This window comes from Sinocyclocheilus grahami, unplaced genomic scaffold, assembly GCF_001515645.1.
Source record: "Sinocyclocheilus grahami isolate Dianchi unplaced genomic scaffold, SAMN03320097.WGS_v1.1 scaffold39.1, whole genome shotgun sequence".
Classification (NCBI taxonomy): domain Eukaryota; kingdom Metazoa; phylum Chordata; class Actinopteri; order Cypriniformes; family Cyprinidae; genus Sinocyclocheilus; species Sinocyclocheilus grahami.
Window position 1 is genome coordinate 3,183,258 of NW_015505218.1, and position 22,669 is coordinate 3,205,926.

Consider the following 22,669-nt stretch of genomic DNA (forward strand, 5'->3'; position numbering starts at 1 on the left):
CTGGTTTGTACCACGCTTCTCTGCTCCATAATACCTATATAACACATATTTATCCATACAGTATAATCTATACATCTACTACACATATACAAGGTATACATGTATGCAAATGTCCTCTCAACAAACCTCAGTAATTAACAAACCTTTCCTCATAATCCAATCCAAAGTCTTCCCAGAACAGCGAGCGGCTCACTCTGGCTCCTCGACCCCTGGTCTTCTTTCTCGGTCCGGTTCGGCCCCAGCTCAGGCTGGTGGCTGGAGACGGTGAGGGACCAGGGCTAACGTACAGCCGGCCAACCACTGCTGCATCTATGGGAGGTTTGATGCCAATCCAGTCTTTGGAAATGAAACGTGGCCCTTTGTGATGCCCGTGAACTGAATGGACAGGGAATAATTCAGCAAACCGGACATTTATTGAAACCTCTGCTTAAACAACATATGCACACAGACTTACTGCCTTGAAAGAGCAGAGCAAACACATTATCCAAGTCACAGTACAGGTTTGTATAACGTGTGAAGGCAACAGAGGGTGAGGATTTGGTCATGCGGTCACATTCTTCATGGGAAGGCTGGTGTTTGTACACATACTGGTAGTACTGGTCCCCTGTGGGAACAAAGGAAACATTAAATATTGAATAAATCTATTTCATAAGGTGCATAACCGTATTTTCAACCTATGGAGTGCTGCAGATGTATTTTTTAGTCCAACCCAAAAGTTAGTATCACCCCAATTCCCTCAAAAAGCTCTGTAACCAACAAGTTTAAGGCAATCTCTGTACTCCTATTTAGCCACTTGTTAGTAAAATGGGGGTATTACTGATTTTACGGTCTTGAATAAAACTTGAAAGTATCTCTGTGGTTGTGTTAACCACAAACCTTATTTCAGGCATTTAACCCATTCAAAATGTTTACTGACTTCAGGACAATTGAACCGGAAGTGCTAAAATGCTAACTTGTTTCTGGTTTTGGCCTATAAAAATACATCATCTTTGCAGCAATCTATTTTGACCTCTATTACCTTTAAAAAAATACACCTTTTCCCTTCCATGATGGCCTGGAGTGAAGGCAACAGATTGCAGATTGAAATAAATATTGTTTAAAAAAAGAAGAATATTTTTTTTATCTAGGTTAAAAAGCATGTGTTATGTAAAATGCAAGTGTTAGGAAAAAACCTATATAGCTGAATATTTTTAACAAAAGTTTACATGTCATGACGTGTGGACATGTGGTGTAACCATAACATATTTCTCTTACAGTTGAAACACATGCGTAAACACCTAATTATGTTCAGAAATATTTTTTAAAACATTTTGTTCAAGGTTAAAAGTAATTTGACAAATATCATGTATTATTAACTCACCATTATTAAGTGTTTGTAAAGTCGCACCATGTCATTTTACAACCTGAACTAACCTCAACTTGTCATAAAAATGTCAAATTATCTGATATTTTTATAAAATTGTTGACCTTGAAGCACAGTTATAAGAGTATGCAGGTGTCCTGTCTGTGGCATCATTTCCTGCTTTGTTTTTTCGGTTACACTTTACTTGAAGGGGTGTGCATAAGACTGACATGACACCTTCATAATCATGACATGACACCTACATAATCATGTCATGACACATGTCATGAATATGAAGGGGTTTTTATGCATGTTTATGACAACTGTCATTAAATGTCATTCGCTCAGTTATGTAATTTTTAATGCAAAGATGACATTGTTTGAGATGTCTTTGTTATGGGCTATGGTTAGGGGTAAGGGTAGGGGTAGGGTTAGGTCAAATAATGTCATATTTGCATTACAAATGACATAACTGAGCAAATGACACTTAATGACAGTTGTCATAAACATGCATAAAACCTCCTTCATATTCATGACATGTGTCGTGTCATGATTATGAAGGTGTCATGTCAGTCTTATGCACACCCCTTCAAGTAAAGTGTTACCTTTTTTTCCCCTGTATGTTGGTTGCATAAGTGACTTTATACCCCCCAAAATATCTAAATGAACTTTAATGATAGACACACTCATCATACATGAGGTGTATTCAAGTCATGAACATGTAAATGTATTTAAATTTTTTTTATTAATAGATCTGGATTTCAAAATGAGTGTTAAGTCAATCAACCCTTTAAGAGAAAGTTCACTCAAAAATGAAAATTATATCATTAATTATTCACCCTCATGTCGTTCCAAACCCGTAAGACCTTCGGCTATCTTCAGAAAACAAATTAAGATATTTTTGATGAAATCCGAGAGCTCTCTGTCCCTGCATAGACAGCAATGGAACTGACATGTTCAAGGCCCAGAAAGGTAGTAAGGACCTCGATAAAACAGTCCATGTGACATCAGTGGTTCAACCTTAATTTTATGAAGCTATGAGAATAATTTTTGTGCGCAAAGAAAACAAAAATAATGACAATTTCTTTTCTTCAGTGTCAGAATTTGGCGTATGTGTGTGCATTCCTCTGATTGGAAACAAGTGGCAGCGCATCCGTGCACCATGCGTGGTACTGTCGTGAACACACTTCAAAGACTGACAGGGAAGAGAAGAAATTGTTGAATAAAGTCATTATTTTTGTTTTGTGTTTTTGTAGCTTTATAAAACTATGGTTGAACCACTAATTTCACATGAACTATTTTAACGATTACTATCTTTTTGGGCCTTGAATGTGGTAGTTGCGTTGCTGTCTATGCAGGGTCAGAAAGCTCTCGGATTTCATCAAAAATATCCTAATTTGTGTTCCAAAGATGAACGAAGGTCTTACAAGTTTGGAACAACATGAGGGTTAGTAATTAATGACAGAATTTTCATTTTTGGGTGAACTATCCCTTAAATATTTAACCTGACGTAAACAAACCTTGAATATATATGTTTTTCCCTGGCAGTTGATGCGTGTGAAAGCAGCATCAATGGGACCGGAGATGCCCCACACATCCTTGATGAGTTTGGGATACCCAGGCATGACAGATTTGTCATCTAACTCAAAGAAATAGTCCCCTAGAACACAAATGAAGAAGACATTGTGTAGCCAGCCTGAACTTGAACTGAGAAAAAGGCATAGTAATTCTATTCAGCCTCAAACCTCACCTCTGAAAGCATAGATTGAACCATTTTTCAGCTGCATGAAGGCATCAAAGGTGCGGCCGCTACAGGTGACAGCTTCTGGATCAGGTGGAACTGTAGGAGACATAGGAGGGGAACTTGTGGTGGTTCGGAGCGGAGCGGTGGTGGCTGTCACATTTGATTCTTCTGCCGGTGACACCGAAGAGGTCAGATCATCCTCAGGCACATCAAACATGTCACCACGGGCAACTGAGGAAGAAATTAAAACATTCAAATCGTACAGCATTTTCACAATGTCTGGTTCTTTTTCCATTAATAAGACATTAAAAGGAAATGAAAATTTGCTGAAACTCACCGTTTGCTTACTCACCCTCAGGCTATTCAAGATGTAGATGAGTTTGTTCACCAGAGCAGATTTGGAGAAATTTAACATTACATCATTTGCTCACCAATGAATGCTCTGCAGTGAATGGGTGCCGTCAGAATGAGAATCCAAACAACTGATAAAAACATCACAATTATCCACACCACTCCAGTCCATCATTAATGCCTTGTGAAGTGAAAAGCGGTAGGTAAACTAATCTTTAAGGCATTTTAACTTTGGCCAAAATGCATAATAAAAGCACTTCCTCCAGAGAAAAAGTCCATCCCCTGTTGTCCTCTCACATCAAAATTCACTGGCATATTTGTTTGGAATTCTGTTTGTTTAGAATGGTTTTGGCTTATAAACAGTGCCTGATCTGTGTATATTTCTCTCCTGATTCAGACGAGACATATTTTTCCCTAGAGAAAGCAATATAATGGATAGAGTACTCAAAGTTTAGCTGGAAGCAACGGTTTGAAGTTAAAATCATCGTAATGATGAATTTGTTTATTACAGACATGCAACTTTTTACTTTACAAGATGTTAATTGATGGACTGGAGTTATGTGGGAGTTATGGAGTTAAAACTGTGAATTACTTGTGGATTATTGGGATGTTTTTATCAGCTGTTTGGACTCTCCTTCTGACGGCACGCATTCACTGAAGAGGATCCTCTGGTCAAGTGATGCGATGCTAAATTTCTCCAAATTTGTTCTGATGAAGAAACAATCTCATTTACATCCTGGGTGGCCTGAGGGTGAGTAAAGTTTCAGCGAATTTTCATTTTTGGGTGAACTATTCCTTTAAAAGTGAAACGTGTACTTTTTGTCACCAAACTGAATTTCAGACAATTTGCCTGTCCTATGGGTTGATTTGAATGAAAAGTAAGTTCACTTATTTTTGTTACTTAAAACATTTGTATAGATATTATTGTTTTACCCTTGTCACTGATATTTTAGTGTACCACAGTTGTCATTTTCCACACAACAAACAATTTTGCAAGTAATAAAGTTTTATCAAAGGTTAGTGTACTTGTTTGCCAAGAGGGTAATTAGTGTCACTGAAGTGCAAGCATTAGATAAGAAACATGTGATGTATGAACAATACAAAGCAAAATCAAGGTAAATAATACCTGTGAACAGGATATTTTTATTATGAATCTTTTCCAGTCAAGTTGTGAATTTGGAAAAAACAATCCTTTACATGAAGAAATGTAGGTGGAACTTCAAGACTCTACAGGCCAATATTTTTAATCAGAGATGGTTTAGGTCGCTGGATTAATCAGGGGAAAAAAAAGCTTTTTTGTGCTGATGTCATTTTTTTTCAGTGTGTTTTATTTAATTTTTGTCTTTGTTTTCTTTACTCGGGCATTATGTATGTGCATATCTTTAATTGTGTTTTAAAAGTTAATTTCACAGTGAAGTAAAGTCAGGGTAAAGTCCACAGGGCCTAAAGTGCCCAAAGTTGATGCAAAACCTAATTGTAAACAGGTTTCCCAAACCCTCCCCTTGACTGCCATTGGTCAGACAAAACAGAAAGCCCCTCCCCAAACTTACACCATTGGATGAGCTAGTGTTGCGATGTAGGACTGTTCCAGCTGCTCAAACAAACACAGCAATGTTTTGAGAGCACCACAGTGTTTACACTTGGAAATCATCCCATACCAGTTGTCTCTGTTTAATAAGCTAGGATATTAGAAAGTACTATAGTAAAATATTAATAAATACATACATACATACATACATACATACATACATACATACATACATACATACATACATAATAAACACTTTAGCTAATAGAACATTTAGCATATTCCAATTCAAATATACACTGCCATTCAAATGTTTGGTGTCAGCAGGTTTTGTTTTTTTAATGACACATTAAATTGATCTAAAGTGATAGTATAGGCTTGTACGATCATGTTACAGTTTATTTCAAATAAATGAAGTTATTTTGAACTTTCTATTCATCAAAAATCTTGAGAAGTGTCACGGTTTCCACAAAAATATTAGGAGAGCAACTATTTTCAGAATTGATCATAATAAGAAATGTTTCTTGAGTATCAAATCAGCACACAGTAAAATTCCGTAAAATTTACGGTAAAAAAACGGCAGCTATGGTTGCCGGAATTTTACCGTAAAAAATACGGTAGCAACGTTTTAGATTGTACGGTTTTAACTTAAATTTACAGTTAAAGGGGTCATATGATGCGATTTCAAGTTTTCCTTTCTCTTTGGAGTGTTACAAGCTGATTGTGCATAGATAAGATCCCTGAAGTTGCAAAGACTAAAGTCTCAAAACCAAAGAGATAATCTTTATCAAAGTTAAGACTCTGCCACGCCCCCCTAAAACGGCTCGTTCTAACACGCCCCCACATATCTACCTCACTATCTGGAAATATTAGCATAATGCCGCCCAAATGTGCATGCAAAAAAAGAAGGCGTGGTTTCAATGCATGCATTTTATGGACGATCGTTTCGTGAACCTAGGAGAGGAGGTCATTCTGACTTTGCTATGACAATCTGGCGCTTCTGAATCAGCTACTGTTTTGTTATTAGTTTAAGTATTTGCTATTGACTGTTCAAATGCGGAGTTTTGCACATCGTGTGTGTGTGTGCGCGCGCGCGAGCGAGCGAGAGAGCGAGAGAGAGAGAGAAGAGAGAGATTTGTTTGAAAATCTCCTGTCAATTTACTTTTAAGCAAGACAACAAATTTTGAGATTTTGGGCTATTTTGCTTTCATAGCATGTCTTCTCTTAGACTAGTGGAAAGAAAACATTTTTAAAAACAGATTTAAGTGATTATTTTATTAAACATTACATTTGTGCCTGTAGATTATAGTTCAAATACATATCTGTAAAGGCCACTTTGTCAAAATTATAATTTTTTTCTCAAGCACTGAGCCAGAAATCTCCACTTCAGTAATACTAACACACACCAGTTTTATTCCTATCAACTGTAGGCCTATATTGTTATGCATATATGCAATACGCTTTTCACATATCATTCTCCTGACTTATCTAACATTTAATTTCTAAAAATATGGTGTTTTTTTCTGGCTGTTCAGTATAGTAAAACAGTATTTTCTGATTTTGTATTAAAAACGTACTCTGCAAAAAGCTCAGAAATTCAAAACAACCCAATAGCTGGGTCAAAACAACCCAACTGCTGGGTCAAAACAACCCAATAGCTGGGTTTGTCCCTTTTTAACCCAGCGCTGGGTTATATTTAGAGTGCGATGACATACTTTCTTAAATCTATTTGCGAACTATTTAAACGGAAAAATAATGGATCAGGAGAAACAGAAATGGCTGGGAGAAAACAATTTCATGCATCTTGGGACTAAAGATGATTATGCAGAAATTCTATTGTAAATATTTTAGTTTGCTACTATTTCATCAAAAGAAAGAGCAGACAAAATATATATAAATCTGAATTTTTTTTCTTTTTAAATGTTGTATTTACAGTATGTGTTGCACTTTTTGTAGACCAGATTCTAGAAAAGACAGACTGGCAGATAGGCCTATAAATAAACTAGGATAAGATCAACATTATTCCTATTATGTCCTATTGTCCTATTATCCCTTTCCTTATTATTATTTGATTTTAGTGGCTATAAACTGAAATGTTACCTTGTCTATAGTAATGTGACTTTAAGTGTATCTTAAAGTAGCTTAAAACAACAAAATTGTTATTCCGATTTAAGTTGTTAGATATTTCAGTAAATAATTACTAATTTGTCCTGGAGTAAACTGGAATCTCAGATAACTCGTATCACTCTTGTTCCTTGATCTTTCCTTTTAGGCCATAACTTGATGTCCTGCCAGACATTGTTATTCAGAAATAGCACAAATTGCGTTGTGTAAATTGGATGATAATGTAAAATGAAAGGACTTTGTCCTTTACTGATGTCAAAATCCATAAGTGGATCATTTAAAAGAGATAAAAGTCCAAATTCAGGAACAAAGAAGTTCCTCATTTAAAGTATTATCTTGATTTAATCCATACAGCCACTGCCAAATTAAAGTCCAATTGAGTAATTGATATGTCATGTAATATTGGTAATAAGAATACCTTGGGAGAGCCCTGACCTTTGTTTGATGAGAACACACTGTGACAGACCAGCTGTCTTTGATATGAATTACTACCCAGAGCGTGTAGAAATATTAAATTCCTCAACAAAAAAAAAAATACAACTGGTTAGTTTTTAGGTTAGGGAGGTGCATGCACTAGAAACAATAGTTCATGACCTTGAGATTATTTCCCAATCGACTGTGTCTGTTAGACAGCCATAAAGATGACTACAGAGTCCTGCCGCAGCAAAGCTCAATGTACTAAAGAAGATAATCTATAATCATGCAGAACAACTCCATAAAGCTACTGTTATTAGGGCCTTGTAAAATGAGAGCAGTATATATTCTCAGCGCCTAGACAAGGATACCTATAGACAACGAAGAAGAAACTGACAGTAACATTTGCATGAATTACATATAATATCATACTTGAGCTTTGAAACTATTATTAAATATTTAGGAAAAGTTAAGGGTTTCATTGAAAGCTGTCCTTATGTACATAAACTCCAAAGGTTGTGTAAGTGAGATTATGTAACACGCAAGGGGCTTTATCTCTAAGGAGCAGACTCTATAGATGGTAAAAGAAGAACAAAGCTTTGGAGAAATATATATGTTGGACCTTTAGCACATATTTACAGCCATAATATATGAACGAGACTTTTCATAGTACTGGTCAATGGGCTTCAAAGATGAACAACTGGTAGTACTTGATTTAATTTCCAAAGTATGTCCTTAATAATTACAAGCAGAGAGTTCAAAGTCTGTAAAGGTTACTAATTAATGTTGATAAAGCTGTAAGGTCACAGTTTGTACCGAACCGAAGATTATCAGGTGTATCACATGCTTGGCTGATCTGTTCCTCACTAATCTGAATTTATTACAGTAATCCTGCTCAGCACATCATTCTTATGCATGAATTTGGGTTTTATGAAAAGACTGGATTTTGTATGAAACATTCATTAACCTTTATCTTTTTTTGTCCAAAGTAAAATAAAAGCCATATTGCTCTTGCACAAGGCTATATAAAACTATGACATTTTCAAAGTGACGTTATAGAACTGTAAAAGTCAAACGGTAAAGGCGCAAAGCATTTTCTATGCAATGAAAGAAAACAAAGCAAAAACGAAAGGGACAGAAAGAAAGAAAGAAAGAATATGGCTGCTTAATATTTTGTAGAAACATTTAGTATTTTTCCCTTGAAATTCTTTGATGAATACAAAGTTCAAAAGAGCAGCATTTATTTAAAATATAATTCTTTACTTTCAATCGATTTAATGCTAAAGTATCCATTTAAACCCGTATACTGACCCCAAGCTTTTAAACGGTAGCGTGTGTGTTAAACAAGATAACACCGAAGTGTTTATGCATGTCTTTACATTTTCTTCTGAATTCAAAGAACGTTTTCACAAGAACTCAAATTTGTGACATTTGTTTTTTGACCATCAATCTACATCCTGCTTTTTTACGGTAATCAATAACCGCTAGTTTTGGGAATCCAGCAGGAAATGCTGGAGAAAATTCTTTGGATTCCATTGACAATAAATTCATTAAATAACAAATTACATAAATTTAATGAGTGTTATAACCATAACACTTTCGAATAAGGTTTAATGCGCTAACATTCATTTTTATAGCATTATTAGTCTTGGATAATGTTAATTTCTATATACAGGCGACCAACACATTTTTTAAACATTCGTATAAATGAACACAAATGTATTATTAATGAACATATGAATTAACAATAGTAAATAATAGCTTATTTATAAATGAACAGTAACCTAGAATAACAAACACTGTAAAAAATATTTCATGATACCTAATTAATTAACCAATGTTTATTAAATTAACCTGTAAAGTGTTACTATTAAATCTTTTTGTTTCTTTTTTGTTTAAAAAAAACTAATTTTCCAAACAACTCATAGGGCAGTGACTTTACAAGCCAGCTCAAAGACAATTACTTTGGAGAAATATATATGTTGGACCTTTAGCACATATTTACAGCCATAATATATGAACGAGACTTTTCATAGTACTGGTCAATGGGCTTCAAAGATGAACAACTGGTAGTACTTGATTTAATTTCCAAAGTATGTCCTTAATAATTACAAGCAGAGAGTTCAAAGTCTGTAAAGGTTACTAATTAATGTTGATAAAGCTGTAAGGTCACAGTTTGTACCGAACCGAAGATTATCAGGTGTATCACATGCTTGGCTGATCTGTTCCTCACTAATCTGAATTTATTACAGTAATCCTGCTCAGCACATCATTCTTATGCATGAATTTGGGTTTTATGAAAAGACTGGATTTTGTATGAAACATTCATTAACCTTTATCTTTTTTTGTCCAAAGTAAAATAAAAGCCATATTGCTCTTGCACAAGGCTATATAAAACTATGACATTTTCAAAGTGACGTTATAGAACTGTAAAAGTCGAATAACAAACACTGTAAAAAATATTTCATGATACCTAATTAATTAACCAATGTTTATTAAATTAACCTGTAAAGTGTTACTATTAAATCTTTTTGTTTCTTTTTTGTTTAAAAAAAACTCATTTTCCAAACAACTCATAGGGCAGTGACTTTACAAGCCAGCTCAAAGACAATTCTATTCATACATTCCCACACTTTTCCCACATTTTTCCAGAAGTGAGCAGTAGGAAACATTCTTTACATGTTTCTGGTGTAAAAGAGACACTTATCAGGTGACACCTGCCCTTCCATGATGACATTGGCAGTGTGAAAAGTTCAGATATGCTTTTAATAAATCCATTAGTCAGTGCTCCAACAATACAATGAATTGTGGCCTTAGAAAAAGATAACAAAAGGGTTAATCTTTTTTTGTTTCCCATCTCTTTTACCCTCCCCTCCTTCATACCCCTATTTACCCTCCCCTTGTTCACACAGTTAATGTTTAATTTTCCTTAGGTGACGATACCTATAAACACATTGATCAGGCACGACCTCCTTTGCTGCACTCACGCCATCAGCACTTTGCTGTCCTCTTCATCCAGCACACACCTGACATCTGCAGCTGAGGGCCAGAAGACATGGCATCGGTTCTACGCTGGCTGTGGGTTAACAGAAACTACTTCATCATCTTCATCACCCCCTTTCTTATATTGCCTCTACCGCTGGTCCTCCCAACTCCGGTAAGTGCTTTTCTGCTGGAGCAGAAGTATTTTGTGAAAATCTTCTGCAAAGCCCTTGACATGAACATCTTAAGCAAAACTTTTTATGAAAATGTAGCAAAACTGAAATATGAAAGTGACATCTGCATATTTGGTTTCACTTTATTTTGATGGTCTCTTTAACACATTCTGTTGACTCTAAGTAACGTTGCACCTACATATCTACTTATTCTCATTAGTGTGTTAGTAGAGTATTAGTAGACCGGTAGGGTTGGGTTAGAATAAGCTGACGTGTTACTTATAGTCAGTAGAATGTCTGCTGGGAGAGCATCACAATAAAGAGTTAGCAGATATGAAGCAGACAGTTTACTAATAGTTGACATGTAGCTGCAACATTACTTATTGTCAACAGAATGTGCAAAAGGGACCATCAAAATAAAGTGTTACCGCATATTTGAAAAAATTTGCCTCGTGAGCAGCTGAATGATGGCTGGAAAAATTCTTATTTATGAACTGCGGAACGCTGGATACTCTATTTACACAGCTTGCAGAGGTCAACTTCAAGTCACAAACAGAGAAAATAAAGTCATATGGCCCAAAGTTACTCTGACCTAGAGAGCTTCAGCTGAAAAAATATTGAACAAAACTGGATATTTAACTCAAATATTGACATTAAATTCTTAATAAAGAGGAACAATCAGACATTTAAGAACCCCAAGTGGCTAAACTATTAAAAACGTTGCACCTACATATCTACTTATTCTCATTAGTGTGTTAGTAGAGTATTAGTAGACCGGTAGGGTTGGGTTAGAATAAGCTGACGTGTTACTTATAGTCAGTAGAATGTCTGCTGGGAGAGCATCACAATAAAGAGTTAGCAGATATGAAGCAGACAGTTTACTAATAGTTGACATGTAGCTGCAACATTACTTATTGTCAACAGAATGTGCAAAAGGGACCATCAAAATAATGTGTTACCGCATATTTGAAAAAAATTGCCTCGTGAGCAGCTGAATGATGGCTGGAAAAATTCTTATTTATGAACTGCGGAACGCTGGATACTCTATTTACACAGCTTGCAGAGGTCAACTTCAAGTCACAAACAGAGAAAATAAAGTCATATGGCCCAAAGTTACTCAAGACCTGGAGACCAGGTTACTCTGACCTAGAGAGCTTCAGCTGAAAAAATATTGAACAAAACTGGATATTTAACTCAAATATTGACATTACATTCTTAATAAAGAGGAACAATCAGACATTTAAGAACCCCAAGTGGCTAAACTATTAAATGCGCTTTAGTTTTTATATTTTTAAAAGCCCTTATACAAAATAGAATTCCGTTATATGTATGTTTATGTATTTTTCATACATAAAACCAGAAGGTATTGGAAAGTTTAACTCTGTAAAGCCTGTGTCATATGTGATTTACAAAATTGTGCCTCTAAATTACCAACATGATCACAATTTTGGTGAAAACCCTGTTCTACACAGTCTTGTACTATACAGGTTTATACTTTTTTAGCAAGTGCTCTCCTTCAGGTCGTTGTATATGTGTGTTGCTGTGAAACCTTTACAGATTTTTATAAAGTAAACGTAAGAATAACATTGACATTTTTAGTAATGAACACTTACTGGATTGAAGCAACTTAGGTTTAGTTGATTATCCAAACATTATATATTTAGGGGGGGAAATGTTAAAATTGTATCTAATCAAATATGATTCAAATATGAAACATCATATGTTTTGCCCGCTACTACAAACTAGGCACTTACTGTAAATGTCTTACAAAGTCATAAAATTGGGAGATATAGAGTGATGACTGATATTTATATGCCTTTTATGTGAGGAAACTGCACAACTGTACTGCTATAAAGATCGAAACATTGATTTACTTTACAAATTATGCGAATGTCATCTTACTTTTTGGCCATATGCATCAAATTGCATATTTTAGCTCAGTTTGGGCCTTCAATAAAATTAGGTATAAGCATTTTAATAAAACCGTGTGAGCTCCATATTCTCATTACATCATTACATCACATTGCATGTACCATAAATGCTTACGCATTTACACACATGCAATTTTTTCAATATCTTAAAAAATGTTTTAATATAGACTGTTAAATGTTTTTAAAAAAAAAGGATTTTTCTGACTATATTTTATATGTCAGACTTTACAGGGTTAAAGAGATTATACTGCCTTTTCTCTACTGATACAATTCCTCCATAAAATAAACCCGCCCATAAAAGAAAATGCATTAAAAATTGTTTATAGTCGTTTATGGTCAAGGGTTACTTTTATCAGCATTCAGAGAGAGATATATGAGTCATATTCATATATCAAATACATCTTCGAGAGATACAGTAGTGACCCCTGGTACCTTCACCAGATGTAATAGATAGAATGGAAACCTACCTTTTCTTCCCCTAAGATGAAAGGATCACCATAGAACTGAGATTGCATCATTGATGTGTTATGCATCTCATTCACATCCAATAATTCTCTTCTATAGAAATGTGTGCCCCTGCTACTCGAATAGGTGATGTATTGTCAAGATCACTTACCTTGTGACACTTCTGCTCTTCAGGAGGCAAGATGTGGTTTTGCCATCATCCTGATGGCGCTGTACTGGTGCACAGAGTGCATGCCGCTGGCCGTCACTGCCCTGCTACCTGTCATCCTCTTCCCAATGATGGGCATCATGGAGTCTGGAAAGGTATCTTACAAAAAATTCCATAATTAGCATTTTGCATAAACCTAAACATAACGTACAAGCAAACTACTCATATAGCAATCAATAAATATGTATATAATAGTTATCATAAAAGAAGATCAATTATATTATCATCGTCACAAGCACTAAAGACACAGAAAATTACTTTGAAATAACAACTGATTACATTGCTTGAGAGATTTTCCTTCATCAGCATGAAATCTATTTGTATAAGCGTTATCTCTAATGATTCAAGAACTTTATGGACCATAAAAGCAGTTTTTATGAACACCTTGGAACATGTCATCAAACTGTAATCTGTCTTTTATATTCCTTATCTTTCTATCTTTAAAGAGGACTGATTGATTTTAGATATTCAGGCTAATGAGCCTGTCAATAAGGAAATACAACCATAGCAACCATAACTGCACTGTTTACCATATCCCACAATGCAATGCTCTCAACTTGAACGATCTTGACTGTTTTTCTGAGATAGCCAACACATTTTTACACAAAAAAAAATGCTAAAAGACCAATGTTATTTCGGAGAGGTTAACTTTATACCACTTAAATGTTTACCATTGCATAATGCATTTTCATATACAATTTGGAAAAACAGTAGGTTGTATACAGTATACGACAGAGCCCCGGACACGGTGATGGAAACAAAATATGAGATGGAAAGAAAAAATGCTTTTGGATTCACTTGCAAAACTTTTGCCTTCTCTCGAAAAAGTGTTGTGTTCCCCCAAGAAATTCACCCGGAAATCTTCCAAGTTTCTAGCTAAAGTCTAGCGTGCCCCTGAGAAACTTTGCATTTAATCATAAATCTTTTGCGTACTCTTGAAAAAGTGTTGCGTTCTCCCAAGAACTTTGCATCCACTAGCAAAACATTAGCATTTCCTTGCTAAAGTGTAGTGTGTCGCCGAGAAACCTTGCATTCACTCGGAAATCTTCTGCGTTCTTTTGAAAAAGTGTTGCAAAAACAATAAAATTGTTTTCCTCATATGTGACCCTGGACCACAAAACCAGTCATAAGGGTCCATTTTTCCTGAAATTTAGATTTATACATATAAATAAGCTTTCCATTGATGGATGGTTTGTTAGGATCGGACAATATTTGGCCGAGATACAACTATTTGAAAATCTGGAATCTGAGGGCGCAAAAAAAATCAAAATATTGAGAAAATCGCCTTTAAAGTTGTCCAAATGAAGTCCTTAACAATGCATATTACTAATCAACAATTAAGTTTTGATATGTTTACGGTAGGAAATACCTTCATGGAACATGATCTTTACTTAATATCCTAATGATTTTTGGCATAAAAGAAAAATCGATCATTTTTACCCATACAATGTATTTTTGGCTATTGCTATAAATATACCCCAGCACCTTAAGACTGGTTTTGTGGTCCAGGGTCACATATTATTTGCAGCACAAACGTTTTGCGACTGAACAAAAAGTTTTGCGAGAGAGAAAAAAAGATTGAAATATAATTTTTCACATTACCATGCTATTTTGATGGCTCTGTAGTGCAGACTGTGAACAGCAGGCTAGTATTGCATTGTAAACTGAAACCATATTGAGCAGAGCCAAATATGTAACTGTTACTTTGTCTTTCAGGTGTGTGTTGAGTACCTAAAGGACACCAACATGCTGTTTATTGGTGGTCTGCTGGTGGCTATAGCTGTTGAACACTGGAATCTCCATAAGCGCATCGCTCTCAGTGTCCTCCTAATAGTTGGAGTTCGGCCTGCTTTGTAAGACCACACACATTGAAAACTAATAGCCTACTTTACTTCTGTTTCACACTCACCTGTTTTTTTCTGTCTGTTAACTTCTGCAGGCTGATGATGGGGTTCATGATCGTAACAGCATTCCTCTCCATGTGGATCAGCAACACGGCCACCACAGCCATGATGCTTCCCATTTCTCAAGCTGTTCTTGAACAGCTCAGCGCCACAGAGGCAGACTCTGATGAGAAAGAGCTGAGGGAAGGCCGAGATAACCATGCGTTTGAGTTGGCCGAGGTCAACATCAAACAAGCTTTAGACAATGTCACTGGAGACAAACCCAACAGTAAGTCGAACATGTTGACACTTATTATTATTATTCTGCTGCTCAGCAAAAACTATAAGTACATTTGTAGACACTGAATTGAAATTATTGAATTGAATAATTGATGACAGGAATGAAAATGAGGTAGTAATAGAAGTACAGCGCATTCAGTGGATTGCGCTGTTGTTAACCAACATACCGATTGCTCAAATGACAAAATGTCGTTTTCAAAAAAACTTTCAGTAGAAAAAAACACCATAATAAAACACCAAATAAAAATTACATGATCTAGGACCTTTATACAGTGCATGACATTGTAAAGAGTGTAACTTTTCCTTCACAGCCTTTATTTTAAATTCAATTGCGAAAATGAACCATGGTTTATTGGTTTTATTATAGTAAAAGTGTAGTAACCATGTTTTTTTTGGCGTATTGATTACTATTTGTATAACCACAGATTTACCACAAATAACATGGTTAGTGTAGCAAAACCATGGTTAATTTGTGGTTACCATTGTATTTTGGTTTTATATGTAGTAAAACCATGGTTAATTTCACAAGGGCATATGGCATTTAAAATGATTTAGGTCTATAATGTCTTAAATATCTCATAAAGCTTCGAATTCGCAAATCACGTGATTTCAGTAAATCAGGTACTGAAGCATTTCTATATTTCGTTTTGCAACAAGAAGGTGTTGATCTGGTAAACCAATGAACCAGTAAACTAATATATGGGTTTAACTGATCTCAGGACAGTTTTATAATATAGGCTCAGTTTTTATTTAATTATTATATTATTATAATATGTATATTACACTTTCATGAAAACATCTGCAACTGGTTTGTGAAGTGTCAAACCAGTTTTGATAAACAGCCGCCAGCGTTCAAATGTTTCCAAAGAAAGAATCATTTTGTTGATTCATTCAAAGAATGAAGCAATTGTTTAAGTTGATTTGGAGTTTCAAAAAGTTAATTTTGACTACAATCGATAAATGAGATGCAATGAGAGCGTGGACTGAACGTTGCCAATACTGACCAATCAGAATCAGTGGTAATAGTCTAAAGCACAGTCTTAAAACTTACATCCCACCTGATTTATATCTTGACAGACAACCCAGACATGGAGGCAGGAATCAATGCACTCTCTGAACGCAGGAGGAGAGAACGGGAAGCAAAGTACCTTTGTCTCTTTAAAGGAATGAGTCTATCTGTGTGTTACTCTGCCAGCATTGGAGGAACAGCCACCCTAACAGGCACCACACCAAATCTTATTCTCAAGGGCCAGATGGATGAGTACGTCTGTCAAGTGTACTGTTATATATATATGTGTGTGTGTGTGTGTGTGCGTGTGCATGTTTATGTGGTGTATGAGGACACATTTTTATAATAACATGGGTATGACATAGGTATTACAACGAGAAGGTGATTTATGAGGACATTTTCAGTGTCCCCATAATTCAGAAGGCTTATATGTAATTCAGAATGAGTTTTTTTGAAAATCTAAAAATGCAGAAAGTTTCCTGTAAGGGGTAGGTTTAGGGGTAGGGTTGGTGTAGGGCAATAGAAAATACGGTTTGTACAGTAGAAAAACCATTACGCCTATGGAGAGTCCCCATAAACCATAAAAATAACCGTGTGTGTGTGTGTGTGTGTGTGTGTGCTGGTCAGGTCTCTTCTCACACATATTTTTGCACATTTTTGCAGCATTTTTCCTGAAAACAATGATGTGATCAACTTTGCCAGCTGGTTCGGTTTTGCCTTTCCTAACATGGTGCTGATGCTTGCGCTCTCTTGGCTTTGGCTGCAGTTCATGTACTTGGGCTTTAAGTAAGTAACTTGCATGCTTTACATTAAATTAGAAAGTGTGTCTAGGACATAAAGTGTTACTACTAGTTAGATTATTTCAATTTGAGGTGATTTTGTTTCTCAGCTTTAAAAAAACTTTTGGCTGCGGTTCAAAAAATGAGGGAGACAAAGACGCTTACAGAGTGATGAAGAATGAATACAAGAAGCTGGGAACAATGTCTTTTGCTGAGGCTGCTGTGCTTGTCATCTTTGTGATCCTGGTGATCCTATGGTTCACACGAGAACCAGGGTTCATGCCAGGCTGGGCTACTGAGCTCTTTAACAAAAATGGACAGTGAGTAAACTTCACCCAAAAACTTTAAGTAATTGTTCACATTAAAAAAAAAAAGTTATGTTCTTTGCATTTTAATTTCTTTATATTTTCTATTTTTCTCCGCAAAGATACGTCACCGATGGCACTGTGGCCATTTTCATGTCAACCCTGTTCTTCGTCATTCCATCTCGGCTAGACTGTTCATGTTTAGCCAGTGCTAATGATGAACGTGATGAAGAAGCTGAAGAAGTGGAGGAAGGTGAGGTGCCTCTGCATTCAGAGTAATTGAACAGAACATTGTGCCATAAGTTTAAACCAGGTCTTAAACCAGATCTACTGGACTATCTGTTTTATAAAGGAGGAGAAAAACAGAAGAATGAGCGTTCAAATGTTTCCAAAGAAAGAATCATTTTGTTGATTCATTCAAAGAATGAAGCAATTGTTTAAGTTGATTTGGAGTTTCAAAAAGTTAATTTTGACTACAATCGATAAATGAGATGCAATGAGAGCGTGGACTGAACGTTGCCAATACTGACCAATCAGAATCAGTGGTAATAGTCTAAAGCACAGTCTTAAAACTTACATCCCACCTGATTTATATCTTGACAGACAACCCAGACATGGAGGCAGGAATCAATGCACTCTCTGAACGCAGGAGGAGAGAACGGGAAGCAAAGTACCTTTGTCTCTTTAAAGGAATGAGTCTATCTGTGTGTTACTCTGCCAGCATTGGAGGAACAGCCACCCTAACAGGCACCACACCAAATCTTATTCTCAAGGGCCAGATGGATGAGTACGTCTGTCAAGTGTCCTGTTATATATATATGTGTGTGTGTGTGTGTGTGCGTGTGCATGTTTATGTGGTGTATGAGGACACATTTTTATAATAACATGGGTATGACATAGGTATTACAACGAGAAGGTGATTTATGAGGACATTTTCAGTGTCCCCATAATTCAGAAGGCTTATATATAATTCAGAATGAGTTTTTTTGAAAATCTAAAAATGCAGAAAGTTTCCTGTAAGGGGTAGGTTTAGGGGTAGGGTTGGTGTAGGGCAATAGAAAATACGGTTTGTACAGTAGAAAAACCATTACGCCTATGGAGAGTCCCCATAAACCATAAAAATAACCGTGTGTGTGTGTGTGTGTGTGTGTGTGTGCTGGTCAGGTCTCTTCTCACACATATTTTTGCACATTTTTGCAGCATTTTTCCTGAAAACAATGATGTGATCAACTTTGCCAGCTGGTTCGGTTTTGCCTTTCCTAACATGGTGCTGATGCTTGCGCTCTCTTGGCTTTGGCTGCAGTTCATGTACTTGGGCTTTAAGTAAGTAACTTGCATGCTTTACATTAAATTAGAAAGTGTGTCTAGGACATAAAGTGTTACTACTAGTTAGATTATTTCAATTTGAGGTGATTTTGTTTCTCAGCTTTAAAAAAACTTTTGGCTGCGGTTCAAAAAATGAGGGAGACAAAGACGCTTACAGAGTGATGAAGAATGAATACAAGAAGCTGGGAACAATGTCTTTTGCTGAGGCTGCTGTGCTTGTCATCTTTGTGATCCTGGTGATCCTATGGTTCACACGAGAACCAGGGTTCATGCCAGGCTGGGCTACTGAGCTCTTTAACAAAAATGGACAGTGAGTAAACTTCACCCAAAAACTTTAAGTAATTGTTCACATTAAAAAAAAAAAGTTATGTTCTTTGCATTTTAATTTCTTTATATTTTCTATTTTTCTCCGCAAAGATACGTCACCGATGGCACTGTGGCCATTTTCATGTCAACCCTGTTCTTCGTCATTCCATCTCGGCTAGACTGTTCATGTTTAGCCAGTGCTAATGATGAACGTGATGAAGAAGCTGAAGAAGTGGAGGAAGGTGAGGTGCCTCTGCATTCAGAGTAATTGAACAGAACATTGTGCCATAAGTTTAAACCAGGTCTTAAACCAGATCTACTGGACTATCTGTTTTATAAAGGAGGAGAAAAACAGAAGAATGACAAGAAGAAGAAACTGAAAGGCACTCCTACTCTTCTAAACTGGAAGGTGGTCAATGAACGTATGCCCTGGAACATAGTGCTGCTCCTGGGCGGAGGATTTGCCTTGGCAAAAGGAAGTGAGGTAAGGTGACTTAAAGGGGTCCTATTATGCTTTTTCACTTTTTCAACTTTAGTTAGTCTGTAATGTTGCTGTTTGAGCATAAAAAAAGATCTGCAAAGTTACAAAGCTCAACGTTCACTTCAAAAGGAGATGAGGCGCCGAGTGCTGCCAATCACAGCACACACTGGCCCAGCTAACCAATCACAGCACATTTCCTATTTCAGAAGGCAGGCCTTCATTTGATACAGGAACTGTTCGAGCCGTTCATGCCAGACTGGGGAAAGAGGTGTTGTAATAATGTAAAATATGTGAAAAATAATGTGTTTTTCGAACAACCTAGTATGAGAGCCTGTTCTAGTACACCCCCAAAACAAAATCAAGACTTTGTAAAAAAGCATAATAGGACCCCTTTAAAGGTAACATATCATGAAAATCTGACTTTTTCCAAGTTTAATGAAACGATTTAACTATAATCGAGTCCCCGGTGCATCTACTAAGCCAGAAAACATGAAAAAGAACAACCCAGTAACTTACCTTCACAGACATAATCAACAGTTTTTGTAATTTGTGTGCTTTTAACATAAACTTGTGTGTATTTGACAGTTTAAGTGCAATAAGACATGAAAGAGAAGAAGAGTTTAGTAATCACATGCCATGTGACAGCCGCTTTCTGTGCGCGTGCTTCAGATGTATGTGCTCAGAAAACCCTATATCAGAAGTTTAAACTAATATGGTTAAAACGCATGATTTCAGCACGATAGACATGATAATCAAAACCAATGTTTTTTAGCAGAGTATCTGTGGTACGAGCTATAAAGGCACAGTCCTATTCTGGAAAAGGGGCGGGGAGCAGCAACTCATTTGCATTTAAAGAGACATGCACAAAAACAGAGCATTTCTGCTTCCACTCAAAATAGGCACTTTCAAAATGATATAATAAATGATCTGTGGGGTATTTTGAGCTGAAACTTCACAGACACATTCTGGGGACACCTGAGACTTATATTACATCTTGTAAAAAGGGGCATAATAGGTCTCCTTTAATTTTAAATAAGTTATATTAAAATAATCTAATGTACTTTAGATGCTAAAAAAACACTAATATAATATAATCAGTGCTGTCAAATGATTAATCGCGAATAACCACATACAAAATAAAAGTTTTTGTTTGCATAACATGTGTGTTCTGTGTATATTTATGTATATATATATATATATATATATAAATACACACACATACAGTATATATTGAAAATATTTACATGTCTATATTTATATTCATATAATTTATATTATAAATAAATATACTTAATATGTAAACATTACCCATTTTTCTGAAATATATACATGAATGTGTATTTATATATACATGATAAATACACACAGCACACATACTATGTAGACAAAAACTTTTATTTTGGATGTGATTAATCGCGATTAATCATTTGACCGCACTAAATATAATATAATAATGTCATTATGTTTTTGTCTGTTTGTTTTGTGTAGGTGTCTGGACTGTCAAAATGGCTGGGTGAAAGTCTGGCCCCACTGAAGAGCATCCCACCCTTCGCCATCTCTCTGATACTGTGTTTCCTGGTGGGAACATTCACAGAGTGCTCCAGCAACACAGCCACCACCACACTGTTCTTGCCCATTCTGGCCTCTATGGTGAGTGCACAGCATACAGAGCCTGAAGTAGCTTAACAATACCGACCACATATTCTATGTTGCCGCGCTTTTCAAAAATGTAACTTGAGTATGGAAGTGCTAATAATAGGTCACATCTATTTGCAGGCCACAACCATCGGGCTCCATCCTCTCTACGTGATGCTGCCCTGCACCATCAGCGCATCGCTGGCTTTCATGCTTCCTGTAGCCACTCCACCCAACGCCATCGCTTTCTCCTATGGAAACCTCAAAGTCGTGGATATGGTATGGCTGAACACATTTTACATGAGTCTTTGATATTCCAGTCAAAATAAATTTTTGAGACATTGTTTATGGAAAAATTAGTGGATAATTGTATTTTCTTTTGGTTTGAAGGCAAAGGCAGGTTTCATTCTCAACATAATTGGCATCCTATCCATCAACCTTGGCATCAACACATGGGGAACGGCGATGTTCAATCTAGGAACCTTTCCCTCATGGGCCAACGCCACAAATGTCACAAGCACACCATGAACATTCTTTGGTTTTGTTAGAATGCCGAAGGGAGAGAGAGGGGGAAAAAGAAGCTAATCCAAAAAATACCATCATCAAATGGACAAAAGAGTCACAGTATGCAGAGCATGTAGTGCCCGTCCCCTCATCAATGCCCTCTGGAGCAAAAGCTCAGCTTTTCTCAAACCTTTAGACAGCGTCTTTTCAAGCACTATGTAAGTGGCTGGTAAGAATTTACAGCCTCTGTATCACTTATTTACATCTTTAAAGTCATTCAAGTGTGAGGACTTTGTAAATGTGCGTTGGCTTCCATGTAGCACTTTTCCTACCCCAGTGCGGGTTAAAGGTTTTCTGGTCTTCGATTTGTGCTGGTTCACGAAAATTACATTAATTTATAGGGTCTGGACAATACCTTTTATATTTTAGATCCCTTTTCGGATCACAGTCTATTTAATACATGGCTGAATCATAAAATCTGAATCTGTTAAGTAACACAGTTGAAGATTTTTAAATACCCCTACTTTGTAGAAGTAAATACTTGTAGGTAAAAGTCACAGCATTTCTCAGAATTTGTGCCTTTTCTCAAATAAAATTAGTTTTGTGAAGTCTTGTGGGAAATTTCATTTTACAGCACTTGCAGCAACATTGTTGGGAACTGATTTCAAGTAATCATTTCATAAAATGTCATTTATATTATTGAAGAAAATTGCTATTGCAAGGTAAATATCAGGACCGTATACGTTTTTAAAATATTTTTTTAACTCTTACATTACTGATCAAAAGTTTAGGGTTTTTGAAAGAATATTACCAAGGCTGCATTTATTTTATTACAAATTGAATATTGTGAATGTTAAAATAACGGTTTTCTATTTTAGT

At 36.0% G+C, this 22,669-nt stretch overlaps 2 protein-coding genes across 3 annotated transcripts; one reads left to right on the forward strand and one right to left on the reverse strand.

The window, feature by feature from the left end:
* Positions 1-441: 441 nt before the first annotated feature.
* On the reverse strand, positions 442-3,390 carry LOC107581930 (vitronectin-like). The gene is made up of 3 exons (XM_016267623.1): positions 3,093-3,390; positions 2,863-3,002; positions 442-604 (listed from the first exon to the last, which is right to left on the reverse strand). The coding sequence occupies exons 1-3, from the start codon at positions 3,379-3,381 to the stop codon at positions 542-544; spliced, it is 492 nt and encodes a 163-aa protein (XP_016123109.1). The 5' UTR covers positions 3,382-3,390; the 3' UTR covers positions 442-541.
* Positions 3,391-10,534: 7,144 nt separating this feature from the next.
* slc13a2 (solute carrier family 13 member 2) lies at positions 10,535-22,503 on the forward strand. 2 transcript variants are annotated; one of them, XM_016267624.1, is made up of 12 exons: positions 10,535-10,660; positions 13,229-13,357; positions 14,979-15,115; positions 15,202-15,434; positions 16,523-16,706; positions 17,118-17,240; positions 17,344-17,553; positions 17,661-17,791; positions 19,512-19,654; positions 21,140-21,301; positions 21,428-21,565; positions 21,677-22,503. In XM_016267624.1, exons 1-12 carry the CDS (start codon positions 10,559-10,561, stop codon positions 21,812-21,814), a joined length of 1,830 nt encoding a protein of 609 aa, XP_016123110.1. In that variant the 5' UTR covers positions 10,535-10,558; the 3' UTR covers positions 21,815-22,503. The 2 variants fall into 2 exon arrangements, with proteins under 2 accessions (XP_016123110.1, XP_016123111.1); XM_016267625.1 differs by having other exon boundaries at positions 19,515-19,654.
* The last annotated feature ends 166 nt before the right edge of the window (positions 22,504-22,669 follow it).